The sequence below is a fragment of the Otolemur garnettii genome, unplaced genomic scaffold (assembly GCF_000181295.1).
Source record: "Otolemur garnettii isolate 467f Iridium unplaced genomic scaffold, OtoGar3 scaffold00035, whole genome shotgun sequence".
Taxonomy (NCBI): domain Eukaryota; kingdom Metazoa; phylum Chordata; class Mammalia; order Primates; family Galagidae; genus Otolemur; species Otolemur garnettii.
Window position 1 is genome coordinate 4523448 of NW_003852430.1, and position 21524 is coordinate 4544971.

The window sequence follows — 21524 nt, forward strand, 5'->3', positions numbered from 1 at the left end:
TAAAACATAATATACACCAGCTGTTAGAATAGTAAGTAAAATACGAGAAATGCTAAATACAGATTTTCTTGAGCTTTAATGGATGCTAGTCAATACCTTCATTTTCTGAAGGCCAATTTAGATACTAAGGAATAACCAAATGTACTATTTTATTCAATAAGTAACTTGGTAGTGATGGTAGGAATAGAAAAAGATTATTCCCTTTTAAAGGGGAATAGCTTCTTTTATGCCTCAAAACTTGAATTCATATTTAATGAATCCTTACTCGTACATGCAAAATTCACCTAATCTTTCACCAAACACTGATTAAAAATCTATTTTTTAAATTACATAACTAAATGAAAGTCATGTATTTTCAACATAAAAGCAATTTGTTTTTCTTTTTATAAAAAAAGCTATTAAAGCAATTTGAGTCATGGATTAAAATCAACATCACTTCTGGCAACTTAGAAATTGTCTTACTTTTGGAATTTTACACACGCACAATAGGATTTTCATAATTTCTATATCAAAGTCATATGTCCCTTCAATTTTTGAAGCCTCTAAAACAGTGGTTCTCAACCTTCCTAATGCCATGACCCTTTAATACAGTTCCTCCTGTTGTAGTGAGGAACCATAAAATTATTTAGTGGACTTCAAAAACGTCATTGCTGTATCTTCTATAGTTCATGAACTTCTGAATGAATATGAACTGCTGGTAGGAAGTAACAATGTTTTAAACACTTTGATAATAATATTAACGTACAGGCATCCCTGGAGCTCCTTTTTTCCCCAGTAGTCCAGGAGGTCCAATTTCTCCCTAAAAAAAAAAAAAAAAAATCAAATATAGGTCACATTTTAAAATTTCTAATTATCAACACATTTCTAGGAATTTTTTTTCAAAGCACATGGGCTAAAAATTCAATACTAATCAGCCCAGTACTTTCGTGTGTTCTCTTCCACTACTATAAGGAAGGAGCAAGGCAGGGCAGAGCAGAAAAGTCAGCAATCTGTCATCTTAAAGACCTAGACTTAGGGCCTGAGGAATTTCTGTCACATATTTTCATTATGAAGTCTGCCGTGGCACTTGCCATTCTTTCAAAGGAAGACCTAACAACTCGGACAGAGTTAGTAAGGTGAGAAAACAGAAGAAAAAAATATTCAATGAGTAATTTTCTTATTTATAAATGAGATTAAGACATATGATTATGAACATAAATAAGGAAAAAAATCGGGTACAAAACTATAGCATGAGACTTTAACTTCTGGGATTCTTGCTGATTAGGTCCTCTAAGGGACCCTCTAAGTCCAGAACAGAAAATCCAGGAAGGAACATCTTCTGTGAGAGAGTACCAGTCTTCCAAGAATTAACAGACGTAGTCAAAGAGCTCTCATTTTAATAAAATACACCCTGAAATGGGCTATAATCATGAGGATCTGGAACTGTGCAGAAACCCTGCCTGAGGCAGAGATGCAGGAAGGGTGGCGTGTTGGAGAGTACGTAGTCAGCTCTTGGAAAGCTAAATGTTGACCAGTCATGAGAAGGGAGAGACATTTTCGATACTTAGGATGACTCAAGACTTTCAAAAGGGGTTGAAATGACATCTGTGGCTACAAGTAGGAAGCAACTCTTCTCTCCCTGTTAGACAGAAATCCCATTAAATTAAGAGGAAGCAGTGAGCTCACAATTGACAATAAGAAAATACAAAACAGCAAGACACAAGACTGAGAATAACAAATAATATCAGAAATAGCAAATAATAAACTTCATTCATTCATTCATTCATTTTTGAGACAGAGTCTCACTCTATTGCCCTGAGTAGGGTGCCATGGCATCATCATATCTCACAGCAGCCTCAGTCTCCTGGTCTTAAGAGATCCTCTTGCTTCAGCCTTCTGAGTAGCTGGGACTACAGAGCAGTCACAATGCCCAGCTAGTTTGTTTTGTTTTGTTTTGTTTCCCTTCTATATTTAGTAGTGACAGGGTCTTGCTCTTGCTCAGGCTGGTTTGGAACTCCTGAGTTCAAGCAATCCACCCACCTCAGCCTCCCATTGTGCTAAGATTACAGGTGTGAGCCATTGCACTCAGCCTAAATAACAAACTTAGATACTAGAACTGTTAAAATCTATAACTATTTATGAGATCTTGAAAAATCAAAAGACAAAGTCATGAGAAACTATTAAGACTGAAAATAAAAGAGACTACCCAAGAACGAAAAGAGAACTTCTAAAAGTGAAAAATATGATTGTTTATAAATTTTTAAAAATCAGTTGATAGTTTAAATGCAATAGTACACATCATAAAGGAAGAATAAGTAACCTAGAAGATATAACTGAAGTAATTTAACCAGAATATAAGGTAATCAAAAATAAGAAAATATGGTGATGCTAATAAGATATGTAGAATATAAAAACAGAAGAAATGAAATATTTCTAAACAGAGCTAATAGAAATTATCCCAGAGAGCCAAGAAGCAAACTGAATACCCTCTGTGATGAATAAAGATGTCCACATCTAAACACATCATTGTGAAATTTTAAGTACACTAAAAACAAATAAAATGCCTTCAAAGCTTAACTGAAATTAATTAATGCATATTAATTTTAACTGGTAAATAATGCAAATGTTCCAACTTTTGCTTATTATAACATTGCTACTTACAATCAATTCTGGAAAACAGAAAATTTATGAGAAAGGGCCAGATCAACTTACAAAAGAATGATAATTAGAATGACAGCATATTCTGTTTTTGGTTAACAATGAAAGCTAGGACATCAGAGAAGAAAATCTTCAATTTACTCAGAGAAAATAACTATCAATCTTGAGTTGTATACTCTACAAAATTATCTCTTAAAACATGAGTAAATTTTTTAAATTGTAATTAAATAGAAACTGAAAGTTTATTATCAAGATATTTGTGCTAAAAGAACATTCAAAGATATTATTCATAAAGAAACAAATTATCCCCAAAAGACTGTCTTAGGGGACAAAATAGAAAGGTAATCAAGTAAAATAAGATGCATGAATCCTAATTAATATTATCTATGTAAAACAAAAACAATAAAACTAATTTACAAGATTAAAATAACAGTTTCTAAAATTATATCATATTTGAACAATTAACTATGACCATAAATATTGTGAAAATATATTCTGTGGAAGCCAATAACGCACCACTATTTTACACTTTTAACAAGCAGATACAGACCCAAGTTTTCTAATGTTTGCTAATATTCACCTTTTGTCCCATTAATCCTCGGTCTCCAGGAAATCCTGGGATTCCCTAAAAACAAATAAAATCGAATTTGAATTTTAAAAAATTATGGAGTTTGTCATTAAAGAGGAATCAATCACAACTGGAATTTTAATTGTAAATAATGTATATTTTCCAAACTTATGCTTATTACGACATTGTTACTTATAATCAATTTTTGAAAAAAGAAAATTTATGAGCTATAGCATTACATAAACATCTACTGATATTTAAAGTTTTAAATAAAGACTTTTTTTAAAAAAAGAACTATAAGGAACTTAATCTTGGTTCTTCTTTCAGCTCAAGATGAGCAATAAAATAAGAAGGCTATTTCGTTTGAACACATTCTTATACTAAGTACTGCTCATATTGAAGCATACAGGAAAAACTGTCAAATGATACTAGTTCCGATTTAGTAAACCAGTTCCAAAGCCCCTCAGACTCTTCGTTAAAAATTAATGAAATTAAACTATTTCCTCACAACTGAGCTTGGAAAAAGCCATAAACCTATTTATTAGGCAAATCTTTTCTACTAATAATTCCCTTGCTGATGCAATCAAGCAACAAAATTTGGTAGACCAAATTTTGAAGAGAAAGAAGGAAAGAAAAAAGAAGAGACACAGAAGTCTTTCACATGGCTCAACCCAAATGTACAAGTCTTCAGCTAGATTCAGAAAAAATTAATGTGAATTCTACCAAGAATAAATTTAGCACACTTATTAGTGGACAAGCATTTCTACTTTTCAATGTATTTACCCAAAATGATAACTGATCATGCAAAACAATGATTGCACTAATTATTTTTCATTTCTCATTCAATTTTATTAGCTCCTTTCTTGGTGACACTTAAGACAAAATAATTAACATTTGTTTATATCCATGTATATTGACTCTCTGGCAGAAAAGGAAATTTGAAAGACAAGGATATTAGGCCCTTCCCTATGCTTTTAAAAATCCTCTACATTATCAGGGTTTTCAAAGAATAGTACTGCTGGACAGCACCTGTGGCTCAAAGGAGTAGGGTGCCGGCCCTATTTACTGGAGGTGGTAGGTTCAAACCCAGCCCTGGCTAAAAAATGCAAAAAAAAAAAAATAGTAGTGCTGGTCAGTAAATCAGGACAGGTAGTAGAGCTGCCATTATCAATGAGAAAGTACATTCTTTTATAGGAATAGTCTGCCATTATTTTTATTTTCAAATCTGGAGCTTATTAATACAACCCTCACAGCTCCACGTGCTAACCACCATATAGTGCAAGGCAAAGTAATTGTTTTATTTTTAAAATCTGCAGTTAAATCAGACACTGGAATTCAGTTTGATTCTATTCAGCTCAGTTCACTTTGTCACTTCGCACTTTGAAGAGAACAAATGTTGTCCATGAGCAATAACCATCAACAAGGGGCTTTTCAATAATTTAGCTGAAAACATAAGCTTCTGCAAACATACTACCTAAAGGATAACAGAAAAGCAATGTTATGCTTTAAAGTAACATGAGCACAGTAGACCAAATAAGCATTCTAAAACACAAAGCAAAATTAACATTACTGAGTTATGAAATAAAGAAAATAAATTAAAATGAATTATATCCTTCTAAGGCATCAAATGCACATTCCCAGTACAATCAATGAAGATAAATATTGTTCAAAATTGTTTCAACAGGCCATGATTTGGTGTGAAACCACTCTGCAACTTCCTCTCATTCAAATACAGACACACACACACAAATTCACTATAAGTTTACATTAAGTTCTGAATTTAACTAAAAATGTGTCTATAAAATCTTATCAGAGCAAGGCAGCTATATAATTTTCTATGCTAGAAAACTGGTAGAGTTTTTTCAATACAAAGACTTTGGCCTTTAGAATCCCTAAAGGAGAAATGCAATTGCCCATGATTCTGTCAGATCTGATAAGCTGTGTTTCTTACTGTGTGATGAAGTCTTCTCATCACTATTCAAGACTCTCTATGCCTTTACACAATGTATGATGTTAGTGGGAAATAGTTATAGACATCTGACTCTATTCCAGTTTATACAGTGGGTCCTAGCATCACCAAGTCCCGGGGACAAACAGAGTTACGGTCAGGTTTCCAAAAACACCCCCCCTGGCTTCCACCTTAAGAGCCTAATTCCCCACAATTCATTCCTTGGGTTTCATTTGACACCCTTTTGTCTGAGTCATTCTAATACTGAGCTTGCTTTACACTAAGACAGAGCCAAAAATATTACATTATTTCAGTAAATCAGATATTGAGATATTTGGGGGAATATTTCAGATTAGGAAAAATTATTCCTTTTCTTACTGTTGTTTCACACTAGTCAAAAACCAATACATATTTCATATATTTGAAAGTCATAATATCTTCCATGCCCAATTACACCAATTATTACTTATTTTACAAATACCAAGAAAAAATATAGAAATGTTATATAATATTAAAAAACATAAAACTGATTTATATAAGCAATTCTTGCCAAAACTAACATCATACCACAAGCATGCATGTTGTAAAAAACTATTGAGAGGTTAACCAGAAGAACTGAAATCATTCAGATATATTTGTTACTAGATTCTCCTAGATAGTATTTCTCTAGGCTCCCAATTAGGTACTCCCAATAAAGGTACTGAAATTGACTAAACTTTGCCAATTTTACGTTAGCAGCATTATCATTTGAAATGATTTGAAAGTTACAAGTTCTTTTTGTCCAAAAGTATTTAGTGACAATTATTTCATACAGAAATGTTTTTCCAAGTAAACTATTTTGTATTTCAATTCAGCCAGTGTGGTTTGGGGTTCAGGCAACTGTGACAATGCATAAGGAAAGACAGAAACAAGGATTTTATTTGGTCAGAGGAAAGGGACATATTTTCTTCATTTAAGTGATTTCAATTTGGGTTTGAGGAAGAGCAGAAAGTCAACTGGAAAATCCTGCATAATGTTGTGGTGAAAGAATATTGACATGAAAAAATGTTCTAGAAGCTTCTCTGTAACCGTTTTAACCATTTCTGTATAACAATGTTATAAGAATAGAAGTGCCTACTTTATAATAAAGGGTTTAGTTTTTATTTCCTAGAAACTACTTTACAAGGAAGGAACGTGCCCATAATACATTACTTAGAAAATAAAAACGTCAGGCATTTGGGCTGCTTCCATGACTTGGCAATTATGAACTGGGCTGCAGTAAACACTCTGTTGCAATTTTTTTTTTCATACAGTGATTTTTGTTCATTTGGGTAGATTCCTAGTAATGGAATTGAGGATCAAACAGTAGGTCAACTTTTAGTTCCCTGAGAATTCTCCATACTTCTTTCTAAGAAGGATATGTTAGTTTGCAATCCCATCAGCAGTGTAGAAGTGTTCCCTTCTCTCCACATCCATGCCATCTGTAGTTTTGGGATTTTGTGATGTGGGCTTATCTTACTGGAGTTAGGTGATAAAGTGGTTTTGATTTGCATTTCTCTGATGATTAAAGATGAGCATTTTTTCATGTGTTTATTAGCTGTTCTCCTGTCATCTTCAGAGAAGTTTCCATTCAAGTCTCTTGCCCACAAAGAAATGGGGTTGTTTGTTGTTTTCTTATTAATTTGAGTTGTCTGTAGATTATAGTTATCAGACCTCTCAGAATCATAACGTGCAAAAATCTTCTCCCATTTGGAAGCCTGTCTGTTTGCTTTATCAGCAGTGGACTTAGCTATGTAGAAGCTTTTTAGCTTCATCAGATCCCAGTAATATATTTGGGGGGTTACTTCAATTGTCAGGGGGGTTTCTCCTCATAAAATATTTCCCCAGGCCAATAATTTCAAGCATTTTTCCTATACTCTCTTCTAGTATTTTTATGATTTCATGTCTTAAATTTAAAACTTTTGTCCATTTAAAATCAATTTTTGTTAGTGGTGAAAGGTGAGGGTCCAGTTTTAGTCTTGTACAGATTGCTAGTGGGTTAACAAATTGCAGTATGTGTATACCATGGAATACTATGCAGCCATAAAAAGATTGAGGCTTTACATCTTTTATGTTTACCTGAATGGAGCTGGAACATAGTCTTCTTAGTAAAGTATCTCAAGAATGTGGGGAAAGAATCTAATGTACTCAATACTATTACAAAACCAATATATAATCACTTACACATTCGTATGAATGATAAAACACAAATATAGTCCAGAAAGAAGGAAGGGAGGGGGTAGGACGAGTGGAGGGAGGCCATTTAGTGGGCTCTCACCTAATGTGCCCAATGCAAGGGTACATTTCAAAACAACTAAGAGTATTTTATAAATGTCTTACCACAAAAACAAGTAAATGAGGTGATAGTTATGTTAATCAGTTTGATTTAAGCATTCCACATTGTATATCAAATCATTACATTATACCCCTAAATGTACACAGTTATGATTTAATAAAAATTAAATTAAAAAAAAAAAGAAAAATATCATATTATACTTTCCCACATACACACTGAATGTATTTACTTTATTCTTGAAATTGGGTCATGTTGGATCAAGTCTGCTTTAAGTACTGCAAAATTCATAATGCACTGAAAGCAGATCTAACCCATTAATTTTTTATATTGAAGTGGTCAACCTTTCCACAGAATAGTAGAGATGTTTAATATCACACAGTTATTATAATATTAGAAGCATATGACATGTTTTCTTCTATCATATCAAGAAGTGTTATGTTCATTTTTAAATAATAAAGGAAAAAACCCATATGTTTAAAACATCATTCTTATTGGCTAAAAAGGTAATAATTCAACCAACCCATTTCCTATTGGCTGATCCACTCCAGGCCAGTTATTCAACTATAAAATATCTGCACCAACCCATTTCCTATTGGCTGATCCACTGCAAGCCAGTTATTCAAACTATAAAATCTCTGCATCCATGGAAAGTAGTAGAACATATCTTATAGAGTTGGTACATTCTATTGATTAACTTTCACAAGTACTTAGCTCAGTCCTGGTACTATAATGGATACATTTTTATCACTGTCTTTCCACAGCTCCTCAGTGACATTTGAAAGTTGTGAAATAGATGAAATCAGTTCTTTTCCAATCCCGTGTCTCAAATCAGTTCTTTTCCAATCCCGTATCTTTCTTTGTTTTGTAGATTTCTCCCCCTCCCCCAACCAAGGCGTCCATTGTCAAAATGACTCTAGCAATCTGAAATTTCCCACTGAGGGCACCAAAAGTTAGCCTAGCATTGCCCCTCATTCAGTACCTTTTGTCTTCTCATGTTTGGCTTTGATTATGGAATAATATTTTTGCAAATATTTTAAATATATTTCATCACTGTTCAAATAATATGACTGTGAACTTCAAGTATATTTGTAGTTGAACTCCACAATGTTTTTCAATTCCTTTTTCAAATTTCTATACTGACAGATTATTGTGAATGACTTACAACCTATTAATCTGAGGTAAAAGAATTATAAAGACAAGTGGCTCATAATCACAGCTGTAAAAGAAACCACTCTATAAGTACTTGCAATAAACCTTTAATAAGGAAATTATTAGTTTTACTACCTCCATATCATACTCTTAATTAATCTTTAAAAAATTATCTAAAAATCTTAGATGAACTAACTTATTTACCCTGGCCTACAGACCAAGACCCACATAGACCTGGACTCAAATTATCCAAAGATAAGTGATTTAAATAGAAATGCTCTAGTCAATATTTTAGGCTATTCATATTTTATATAACAAAAAGTATTACCAGTTTGAGACTAAGTTATAGAAGGAAGTGAGGATGTTACAAGGAGGAAAAGCCATTTGTAAACCAATTAAAATAACATACCTGAAACCCCAGAGAAAGAGGAAGATCATCTGCTATCTGGGAGAAGAAAGGGTGGAATAAAGAGACCAGTGGACAATGTCTGCAGTGCCAAGCCTCATCATAAAGGTCTTAATCTGTGTTCTCTGCAGTAGGCTGAGGAGGAGGAGGAAGAGGAGAGGTTGTTGGTCTTGCTGTAGTGTGGGTGGCAAAGGCGGAAGTGGTGGAGGTGGAAGGTGAGGCTGGCGATGCAGGCAGGCTCAGTGAAACTTCATGGAATACACCATAAGTTTGTCTTTTTTGCTCGTTCATTTTGCAAATAATGTTTCTAGATGGCACCAATCCTGCTTCCATTATATGCTTTGGCTTCAGTGTCTGTCTCATAGAAAGGTCCAAATCTTAAAGTGCAAAGCAGTCTTGACTAACCAGAAGCTTCTGCCAGATTGTCTGTCAATTTACTTTCAGTCACTGCTGCTTCTGCTGCTTCTTTCTCTGGTAGTGTTTGGAAACATTTATCTCCTTCAAGCTTTCTTCTGTTAATTCCTCTGGTGTGGTGTCTGTAAACTTTTTAATTTCTCCCAAATCTATATCTTGAAACTTTTGCCACTCACCCACCCCACTTTTCTTTTTGCCAAATTCACACTCTTTTTCATGATTTCCTTCATGGGTTCTTTCATAAAGTCATGCACAACATCTGGACAAAATTTTCCCCCACAAGAATGTTGTTTTGAGGTTGATGGCTTTCATGGCTTTTTCTATAACAGCAATGGCATCTTCAATGGTATAATCCTTCCAGACTGTCACGATGCTCTCTCTGCTAGGGTTCTATTCCATAGCATTTGATAATCTTCTCCATAGAGAACTGTGTGTGGAAGTGACTCCCTGATTTAGAGGCTGAATTAGAGATTTTTTTTTTTTTTTGAGACAGGGTCTCACTTTGTTGCCCTTGGTAGAGTGCCATGGCATCACAGCTCACAGCAACCTCAAACTCTTGGGCTCATGTGATACTCTTGTCTCAGCCTCTCAAGCAGCTGGGACTACAGGCACTCACCACAACACCTCACTATTTTTAGACATGGGGTTTCACTGTAGATCAGGCAGTCCACCCACCTCAGCCTCCCAGAGTTCTAGGATTATAATACACTTTATTGTAAAATAAAAAACATTATTTTAAAAGATAGTCCCTTATTGGCAAGGTACTTCCTGACTTTAGAGACAAAGTATCAATGGAATTAATCCAGAAAAGGAGTTCTGTTGTCCAGACCTTCTTACAGTATAACAACAGAGTGTCCACTCATGTTCATCATTTCCCTTTGAGATTCAAGGCTTAGGAGCTTTAGAGATAAGGGCAGTTTTGATCACAAACCTGACCACATTTGCACAAACCAACCAAGTTAGCCTACCTTTTTTTTCCCTTAAATCCGGTGCTTCCTTCCATTCCTAATATAGGTGTTTGGGGGCCTTTCCCCCATCCCCAGAATAGGGCACTTTTATCCGTACTAAAAACCTGTTCAGTTAGATAGTCTTTCTCCTTAGTGATTTTCTTAATGGCATCTGGGAATTCATCTGCTGCCTCTTGGTCAGTAAGTTCCTTCGCCTGTTATCTTGACATTTTTTAAGCCAACTCTTTTCTAAAATTCTAGAACCATCCTTTTCTGACATTAGACTTTCCAGCTTTAGATCCTTCACCTCCCTTTTGCTTTAGGTTATCATATAATGACTTCGCTTTTTCTCAAATCATATTAGAGTCTACAGGTATGTCTTTCTTATAGTGCTCTTGTACCCACATGGAAGCTACACTTTCAATATGAGATAAGAAGATACTTTACAGAAAGTTCAAGGTTTTCACACCTGCTGGTATAGATGCAATAACAGCTTCATAAGTTCTCTTTTCTTTTGTTTTCTATTTCTTTCTTTTCAGCAATTATAGTTCTAGACCTCAATCTATGGTGTACATCAAGCAATTCACCTTCTTCTACAATGTCATGAATTGCATCCTGGGAGCTCTTCCAGAATCCCCGATGGCATTTCATACGGGCCTTTTGGTATTACTCCAGGTTTATAGAAGTGCACTAAATGTGATAAAGTATACAAAGAATTTTGAGAGATCACTTTACTGTGATAAGCAATTTACTAGAGAAACAAACCGCTCACATGGCGATGATGAGTAAGGCAATGTGTTTTAGCACCACTTGAGCTCACTGCAATAGCAAGGGGAAGTGACAATGAAATTGTTACAACAATATGTATATAGGTAATTTTAGGCGAGGGATTTTATACTGCAGCTTTATACTTGATTCTATTTATCTCAACTGGGAATGGTGCTATGTATGATCTATAAATTTTTGTGTACATATACATCTTGATGAATTTTAACTTTTTGTAATAGATTTGTGTATATTTTATGGTAGTAAACGATAAAATAAACTAGTAACTACATCCATTTTATGCATTTATAACATATCTACCTTAAACTTTTCAATATTTTTTCTAGGCTACATGGTTTCTCTGCAAGTGTTTTAAATGATTGCAAATCTCAAAAAAAATTCCAATGAATGGGAAAAATACCTCTATGTAAGTGGATCCAAGCAGTTCGAATACATGTTGTTCAAGGGTTAACTGTATGCCTTTCCAAAGTATGTTTCTTGAGTGAATTTTCTTTTTCTTAACCAGAGGAAAAAAATGTTCCATCTCAAATCACCTGGTACAATGTCGTACATTCTGTAATTGCACAGCAAAATTAGGACCTGATTATACACCTAAAAGTCTACAACAATTCTAAAGTTCTAGTAGGCGGTTCTTTTTGTGTGGTCAGTTGTTCCAGTTTTAAAATATATTGTTCAAAAGTTCTTCATGCTTCACCTAAATTTATCAATTAAGTGCCTTTTTATGTAAACAGCACACAGGAAGAAAATTCTTTCATGATAAAGGAATGATTCCTAGTCTTTAGGATCAATAATCATCTTGATGTTGGTTTATTAAATTGCTTTTTATACTTCATTAGCAAGAAACATTTTTCAATGTAAATGCCCAGTCCCTGTACTAATAAAATTATTAAAATTAATTCTATATTCTAACATCCTCTGTTGCCATTGCATGAAATTCACTGTGCACCTCCAACTTCTGGGAGGTACTAATAAATACTATTCTAATAGTGATTAATCTAATCTTTTGTTAAAATATACCTTGGGTCTTATATTCCTATAACCCCTGAAAAAGATACCTATATCAAAAGCGTTTCAAAGCCACAATATGTTAAAGAACCAAAATTAAAACAGAGCATGAACAGTTAACTATGATTTAACTAGGCATCTTTTATTTCAAGCAATAGAATACTTCAATTAGCTCAATGTTCAAAAAATATAAAAATCTTATAAGCCACTTAAGTACCTAGAACTATTCACAATTGATTACCTAATTATTACGTGCTTGCCAGATTATCAAAACTAAAAACGCATATTGACACAAACAACAAATTTTTTTTTTTTTTTTTTGAGACAGAGTCTCACTGTGTCACCCTCAGTAGAGTGCCATGGAGTCACAGCTCACAGCAACCTCAAACTTTTGGGCCCAAGCAATTCTCTTGCCTCAGTCTTCTGAGCAGCTGGGATGACAGGCACCTGCCACAATGCCTGGCTATTTTTTGCAATTGTCATTGCTGTTTAATAGGCCCGGGCTTGGCTCGAATCTGCTAGCGTTGGTGTATGTAGCCGGCGCCCTACTCATTGAGCTACAGACACAGAGCCACAACCACAATATGTTTAAAAACTCTCCTTGTTATTTTCCATCTGTGTTTAACAGCCCTTAAACACACCCAGGCCATGAATGATTTTCTGGTACTAACTCTCAGAGATATCATCAAATGCATCTAGTGTTCATTATGACAAACACATTCAATCCTTTTGGAAATACTTCTTAAAACAAAGGAATAGGATATTTATAAGAAAATGATGTAATTACAAAAATATGCACTCTAGCTTATATAAAAACACAGTTGTTTCTAGACTCCTTGAATATAGAACGAATGTAAAATATTCTAATTTCATCTAAGATAGTCATTTGAATGGATCATAAATCCTGCAGTAAAATACATATGCCTTGTCTTGAACAACATTGTTTTGTTAATAATGTATTTTTCATGCTTTGAAAATGAAGACTATATTTGAACTCATTTAAGAATTTCATATGAGTATCTCTAAGATATTAAAGGTTTTAATGAAAATTATGCATAATTGCCCCCTAATTCCTGTATGACTAAAGGACATAATTTATGAGATTAAAGTCACAGGCTGCCTACACGATACCAAGGCTTGAAATCTTGATATCCTGTATAGAAGTTTCTTCTTACCTATTCTCTTTAAAACAGAGAATGTGATCAATTTCCATGTCAGTGAGACTAGTGGGCCTACCTAAGGAACAATGAGAGTCTATTTACTCATTAGCCATTATCCATTTTGAGGACTAATCACACATCATTTGATTTTGAGAATTAATCATGCATCACTACATACTTTCAATTGCTTTTATTACCCTGGTAATTTCAGGGTTCAATAGGGCTGCTTTCAAATTATACATGATGAATAGAGAAGAGAAAAATTTAAATAAAATAGTTGAATGATCAACAATAGTTCTTATGATATTTTAATTTTAAAAGATGGTTTTCAGAACACCACCACAAAAAATGATTAGTGCCAAAAACACAAAGCTTCCAAATTTAAAATCCACAATGTTGCTTTATAACATTGTTTGAGGGTGGTCCAGTTTCACTGTGCCAATGATATTTATGTCATTTATGATATGAAAGAATCAAACAGATCCACGATTAAACCTGTAGGGACTTTATTAACTAAGTTTTACAGATAATGGGCCAACATTTGCTTTGTAAGTTTTTTTTTTAAGACATAATATTTTCACAGTCATTACGATGCCAAATGTCATATTTAAGGATGCCAAACAAGTGTAGATACTGCTTACAAATTTAATCACTTCTGTAGATAAATTGGACATTTATACTATTTAATTTAAATAAAGCCTATTACAAATGCATTGTAAGAGTTATTTTCAATCATGTTTAAACCATACTCACTAGAATTAGAAAGAGATTATTACAATTATAAATACAATTGTACTTTCAAATCGTATTAACTACATTGTTAAATGTGGGTTAGCTTCGCATTTAGTGCTGTGTGAAATTCTTAACCGTAGACAGGAGTTTCACATTAAAGTCACTTTACAACACATACCAAGGATGTGCCACTTCTGCAGCCTGAAAGAGGGGTAAGAAAAAGTATTACAAATCTGTACAGGAGACTTAAAGACCTTATCAGACAATTGCAAATCAATAAGAACAACAAAGGAACTAGTGGGAGGTTGTCCTCTTACCTTTCTTCTCAATCTAAATAAAAAAATATGGTCAAGTGAGCAAATAAAGACTCCTCCATGTTACCCGCATAAACAAGTGGATTACTCCACGTGGGAAATCATCATAGCAATGCAACAGTAACTTTCCCTAGGAATTTTATGCAGGTCTTCAGCCTAAAATGAAAAGCCAAACGCATAAAAATGATATGTCAAATAATCACGCCATAGGAAAGGTGATTAAACAAAGGATCTACTTGTCTCTTAAGTAAACAGTGATTTGGACCAGCTCAGCAGTTAACATTAGACTGTAAAAACAAGCATAATGTATGATTTAGATTATTTTAGAAGAATTCCAAAGACATGAGGAAAAGAAGGAAACAAGAAAAGCTTCTATAAGCCAGTGTCTTCAGACATACTACAGAGATCCCCAAGTCTTTATTCCTGGAAAAATGAGACAACAAACATTTCCAGAATAAAAAAGCTAGACATCCTTGATTAAGAAATATGTGCTCACCTCCGTAAATCCAGAAAACATGGTTCTTCCTCACGGAGCTCTGGAGATCTCAGCTCAAAGTAGAACCTGGGCCCTTTCTATAAATCTTCACCAGGAGCCATCCAGCCCCCTGAGTACACGTGCGGTGGGGCTGGCTAGTGAGTACTGGACTAGCAAGTAAAAGGTCTGAACTGCCTGATGAAAAATGTTACACTCAACCCACATCATCAGGACCCGAGTAACTAGACTAAGCTGCAGTGAAAACCTTGAGGCTGCAGGAAATTTTGGTTGGCCAGAATTGGCCAAAGCAAATTCATTGGTCTAAAATGATACTTTGTTCTAAAAGCTGACTTAGTTGAAAATGAATATTCCTTTGTTACTGTTTTGCTGATAAATTCCATGTACTGCTGCCTTTATAGCTCTCCGCTCCCACCATCCACCTAGCTGCCCCAAATAAAATCACACTGATTTCGTGAGACGATAGGAAAAAAAAAAAACATTTACAACAATTGAAGATTCTTTGAAACAACCTGATGATCCTTCATGTCTTAGCATAAACATTAAAATGTAGTCTGGCAAGCTTGACATCTTTTTAAAAACACCAAAAAGCGCTCACAATCCAGGCCTTAATTTTGTTATAATGTATTTCAAAAACAATAACATATTCGTGGGAGAAAAAATACTGGCAAGTAAAAATGGAACATAACAGACGTTAAAAACCCACCTGCAGGAAAAAATAAGCAAAGTAACTGAAACACGATGAAACCATATGATGTTTATCCGTGCAGGTCCTTATTTATTTATACATATTCATGTATTTCTTAGCTATGGTTTATATACATAGTACAGGAAGTATTATACATTTAAATTGTTTCAACTTTATAATATGATAAACAGAAGAAATAAGGGCTAAAAATTACTAAATACAATAGTGAAAACACATAGAAAAGTAAGAAATGGACACATTAAGTTTGTAAAAGTACAAAAAAAAATTGGAGTTAAATGTTAAAAGTTTAAAGGCAAATTTTTTTAAAGTTTTAAAAAGTACAACTTAACAAAATTGATAGTATGGAAAATCTTTATTGAGAGCCTTGCTTTTAACCAAATTGTCATTGAAAACAAGTTCTGCATCAACTTGCCCCAAGTCCAGATGGTTTTGACGATACATGTGCCACCAACAGTTTGTGACAGATATTAATATGTTTCCACATGCGTTTTTACACAGGATCATTACACAAAATAATTGTTAAATGAAAAACCTAGCCTACTAGTTTCCAGTGGCTGCTGTAACAAATTACCATAAACGTGGTTGCTTAAAACAACAGAATTTTGTTCTCTCACTGTTCAGGAGGCCAGAAGTCTGAAGTCAAAGTCTTGGTCGGGTCATAATTTCCCCAGAGGGTCTACAGAAAACTCCACTGCTTGGCTCTTTCAATTTCTGCTCGCTGCCAACATTCCTAGACTTACGGATGTATCTCTCCAATCTCAGCCACCGTGGTCTCACTGCCTCCTCTTTGAGTGAACTTCTCTTTGTCTCTCTAAGGACACTAGTGATGACATTTAGGATCCACTGGGATAATCCAGGATAATCTCCCCTTCACGAGATACTTAATCACAACTTCAAAGACCCCTTCCCCCACCCCAAGTAAGGTAACATTTACAGATATCAGGAATTAGAAGCGAATATCTTTGTGGGGGACAATTTTCAACCCAACAGTCTACCCTCTGGCCCCCAAAGATTCATATTCATCCTACATGAATCCCAAATCTCATCTCCTGAATCGGGTATGGGTATTATCTATTCTTGGGCAAAATCCCCTTCCACCTATGAACCTCTAAACTAGAGGTTGTCTAAGCTCCCTACTTCTAAAATACAATGTTGATGCAGGCAGAGCATAGCAGTTATAAACACCTCTATTTGAAAAGGAAAAAAAAAAAAATCACTGGTCTCAAGCAATGTTGAAATCCAACAGGACAAAATCCAGCAGGTTTCAAGCTCTGGGAATAGTCCCCTGGGATTGAAGCTGTCTTCTGCTCCACAGGCTCTGGCCTCTGTGCGCATGACTTCAGCCTTGGAATCATTATTCTTTTTTCTTAAAGGATAGTACATATTTTCAGCCAAGCAATTCCACTGGCTTGATCCCTCCCTATAGAATTTGGGGAGTCTTACAGCCTTCCTTCATTTCGTCCTGTTTGCAAGCCTTTCAGTCCAAACTGGCAGTGTTTCTGCTGATAAAATATTCTCAAAAATCTTGTAGGTCTTCTGTGTGTATCACAAGCATTTATACCAACAGACAATAGGCTCCGCCACAATTTTTTTTCTGTACAATCTAATCTTTATTTATAGCTTCCACCGGGATGGCTGAATGGATTCATAAGTCATCCACCTAATCTCTTTAGCACTAACAAAAGTTTGTTCAGCCCTATTCCCAGAACGCTTTTTTGAACAGTGAATCTGCTCATTTTTACATCTTCTGCAATCTGGAGAAACTGAATATTTCCCATATCACGACGTTCTGGTTCCTGTTTGTTTAACAGTTCTTTCCTCATCTTATTTTTTCTCCTCACACTTTATTATGATCAGCAAGAATAAATCATGTCATATTTTCAGCACTTTGCTTGGAAATATCCTCAGCTTAACATTCAAGCTCCTCTCTGAAAACTTCTGCTTTGCACACAGTTGCTGGACACAATTTAGCTAAATTTTCTGCCACTGTATGACAATGATCAACATTCATCCAGTTTCCTATAACATATTCCTTATCTCCTCCTGAGCCTTAGCAGCAGTGACTTTAAGGTTCATTTACCTACCAATAGTTTATTTATAATGATTTACATATTTTCTAAGATGAAAAGGACTTTCTTTACCATCACTACCAGTATTTCTCCCAATAGTCTATTCAAGGCAATATAGACAATTTCTATCATGTGGCTCAAAATTCTTAGTCCCTACACATTACCCAATTACCAGGCCACTGCTACACTTTCAGGTATTTAGGTATTTACTTCCTGGAACCAAAATCTGTATCAGTTAGTGCCCCAGCAGAAAAACAAAACCAGTTCATATGTCTGAATGTGTACACACACACACACACACACACACACACACCCCACAGAGGTTTACCGCAAGAAATTGGCTCATGCAAGTGCAGAGCTTGGCTAGGCAAGTGCCAAATCCGTAGGGCAGCCATTTGGAATGACGGGCTGGAAACTCTCAGGCAGGAGCTGACACTGTGGTCCGTGGACAAATTTCTTCTTTTTTTTTTTTTTGAGACAGAGCCTCAAGCTGTCACCCTGGGTAGAGTGCCTTGGCATCACAGCTCACAGCAACCTCCAACTCCTGGGCTCAAGTGAGTCTCCTGCCTCAGCCTCCCAAGTAGCTGGGACCACAGGCGCCCACCACAACATCCTGCTATTTTTTGGTTGCAGCCGTCATTGTTGTTTTTGGCAGGCCCTGGCTGGATTTAAACCCGCCACCTTAGGTGTATGTGGCTGGCGCCTTAGCCACTTGAGCCACAGGCGCCGAGCCGACAAATTTCTTCTTTCTCTAGAAGACTTCAGTTGTTCTTTGAACTTGCAACTGAACTGATTGAATCAGGCCCACTAGATAATCCAGGGTAAATTTCTCTTTACAAGACTCTTAATCATATCTACAAAGACCTAACATCCAAATGATATAACATTTAGAGGTTTCAGAAGCTGAGTTTGATATTTTTGAGAGGAGGCATTAATTTACTACAAGTAGTATTCACGGAAATTCATCTAAAATTTCCTTAAATGTGACCCACCATCTCTTATTGAAATTTTATTAATCCAAATTTTTACCAGTCTATTCTTTAATTATCCAAGAACATAGGCCTCTGCTTTAAATGCCTTAGTTATCACTTAGCTATGTTCCATCTGAACATATTTTAGGATCACCTCCCCTAGCCAGAACTGATGCTTCTCATTTTATTCCCTGCTTATTGGTTGGGGTTCCACTGCTTCCATCCACACAGCAAGACTTCAAGAGTCGTCTCTTCTCATTTTACACACAACCAGTTGATCCTCAAGTCCTCTTATTGCCTCGTTAGTCCATTTCACATCAGTTCCACTCCCCTCTCCAACTCTGAAAGTTCTCACATTAGTTGGCACTAGAGGGGACAGAGAAGGCTCTGTCCACCGTATCCATCTCTTACCCGTTCTCTACTCCACTGTCAGAGTGCCCTTCCTAAAACTTTCTAAATCTGATCAACTCGCTTCCAGAAAACCTTTGAACAGTTCCCATTACTCTCAGATTTAAGTCCAAACAGGTCCTTCTTTCTGTCCTCCACCTGCCCCCATGACCTCATCTACTGTGTCTGTCCCTTCACCACCATGCACCCCAGGCAGCCTAAGCTGGCATCTGCTCTTCCCAGAGAACCATGCTTTCTTCCCTGTTTTGGCTACATGCTCCTGCCTTACCAGTCCATACAACTAGGCAACTTATGTTCATCTTCTAGAATTTGATCAAGAGAGTGCTTTGATGAATGATGCATCCCTATCTATACACTTTAAACAGGAGCTTTGGATAGGATTTGACTTATATCTCAGGGATGCTAAGCGTTGTCTCTTATAAAGAAGGCGTTACATCCCTTTTAGCAATACCCCCAAATAATCTAGAGTTATGCATGTCTTCTATAATTTTCCATTCTCCTTTTCCACCCATCCACAGCTGACTCCCATAACTCTCCCACTGGGTTATCATCTGTCAGTTCCTCTGACTCCCTGAGGACTAGGCCATGACTGATTAATCTTTACATTCTCCTCAACTAGTTTAATGTCTGATCTGAAGTGGACCCTCAGTAAATGATAAATGCTGGTGGAAGAAAGTACTGAAACAATATGATCCTTAAACACAGTGATACACAGTTTGAAGTGAATTATAATAAAGCCAGTCAGTGTGAGAAATGGGTCTGCAGTCATCTGGGTTGAAGTTAACTGGGTAGAATTTCCTCTTAAAAAGTAAATTATTTTTAGGATTGAGTTTCATTTAGGTTTGATGAATGGTAGCCTTCAAAATTCAAAATATTGACAAGTAAATATATTTATACTTGTTTAACTATAATTACTTCTCAATGAAACACAGCTTTTTCCCTCGATTCGAAATCTAGGAGTTAGTGGTCATATGTATCAATCTGTTTACAGAGATGAGTTACCATTAGGCCGCCATAATCTGTGTTTAATTAATTTTAAAGTATTTTTCTGGAATGCTTTAACTTTTTAAAAAGTCCAAAATGCTTTTGGAAAGACGGAAAGCTTCTGTCTTTCCAACTTAAGTTTCATTTTCTTGGGTACTACACTGCGCAATGAAGTGAACACGACCTTTTCAGTGAAGCCAAATCATTCATTATAAACACCTAAAACCAGTAGCCACACACCAGGGAACCATCTTCATTTCTTAGGTCAAAAAATATAGAAAGTTTAAGGATTTTATTCTGTTTTGAAAGCTTTTCCACGAATCACAAGGATCGGTCTCCATAGCATAAATATCTCTAACAACCAACTTATCACTAATGGTCAAAATAACAGAATAGTGTTTGATGCTATGTTTACTTATTTGGAAGAAAATGCAAGCACCAGAGGCATTAAATACAGACAACACCAGCGCATTTTAGATGCTCAGCCTGTTCATTGCTTTGCAAACATAGTGCATTTCCTGGCATAGGAAACCTGGCTTCCTCCTCACCCTTCATCAGGAAAGAGAAGGGAACAGGAGAAAAAGGGTAAGAGAGGTTTTCTTGTCTTTCCCAATCTCCTGGGCTAGAGCAGGAGAGTCACACTCAGTAACTCTCCGTTTTCTGTCTTCTGGGTTTAGGAGGAGAGATTGCATCTCAGTGACCTCCACCACCCCCTTCCCATTATTCCCTGCCTTAACTCCTTGTTTGCCTATCTAGCTGAACTCTGCAGTTTCATTTTTGTTTCTTTGCCCACTTACCATCTATCTCCCCCTCTAGCGTACAGACCTTCACGGATGAGGCAGTCCCCGTGTTTCTCTCACCCCTGAACCACACATTATAGGGTTGACCCAGTGAATTTGGTGAAGAAGGAAGAAAAGAATGAAAAGGTTACAGTTTGAAGGCCGTGGTTCCTGGACTGGAAATTGATCCCAGTGCAAAGGCTTTAGACAGAAATGAGTCCCGAATAAAGTGGGACTGAGCAGGGCAGGCGCGAACCTGCTTCGGGGTAAGAGTAAGAAACGGGCGGTCTTGGGGGAGGAAAACACGCCCTAAGCATTCCTCCCTCCCCAGTTAACCCTCTTTTCTCAGTTTTAGCTTTATTATAACAAGATTTCAATAGTATGATTTTCAAAGTAAATATATGCTTCTCACATTACATTATGGTCTACACAGACCTGCTGGGCAAGCTGCCCTTTGTAACGTTGCTTCCATGGGAAAAGGAGTTAGAGTCCAAAAAACTGACACGGAGACATTCAGAACCCAGTCACACCGTCAATTACCACCTGCCCCTCACGTCCATTGTCTCTTATCCCCCCTCCCTTTTTCCTGCCCCCTCTCTCTCCTCTTTCTCTCACATACGCACACATTTTATATACTCTCTGAAATGAGAACTCAGAGAATCACATCCAGCCTCATTTCCGGTTACTAAGTCCTACAATTCTTCCCTAATAATAAAAAGTACGCCTCAGAT

The 21524-nt window shown here is 35.9% G+C and overlaps 1 protein-coding gene across 2 annotated transcripts in view; it reads right to left on the reverse strand.

The window, feature by feature from the left end:
* Positions 1-21524, reverse strand: part of COL21A1 (collagen type XXI alpha 1 chain) — a 122722-nt gene that overhangs the window by 19934 nt on the left and 81264 nt on the right. For both annotated transcript variants that reach the window (XM_023513144.1, XM_003789660.3), the window contains 2 exons: positions 3218-3262; positions 746-799 (listed from right to left, as the gene is read on the reverse strand). In XM_023513144.1, coding sequence (XP_023368912.1) covers positions 746-799; positions 3218-3262 — 99 coding nt within the window. The remainder of the gene's footprint in view (positions 1-745; positions 800-3217; positions 3263-21524) is intronic.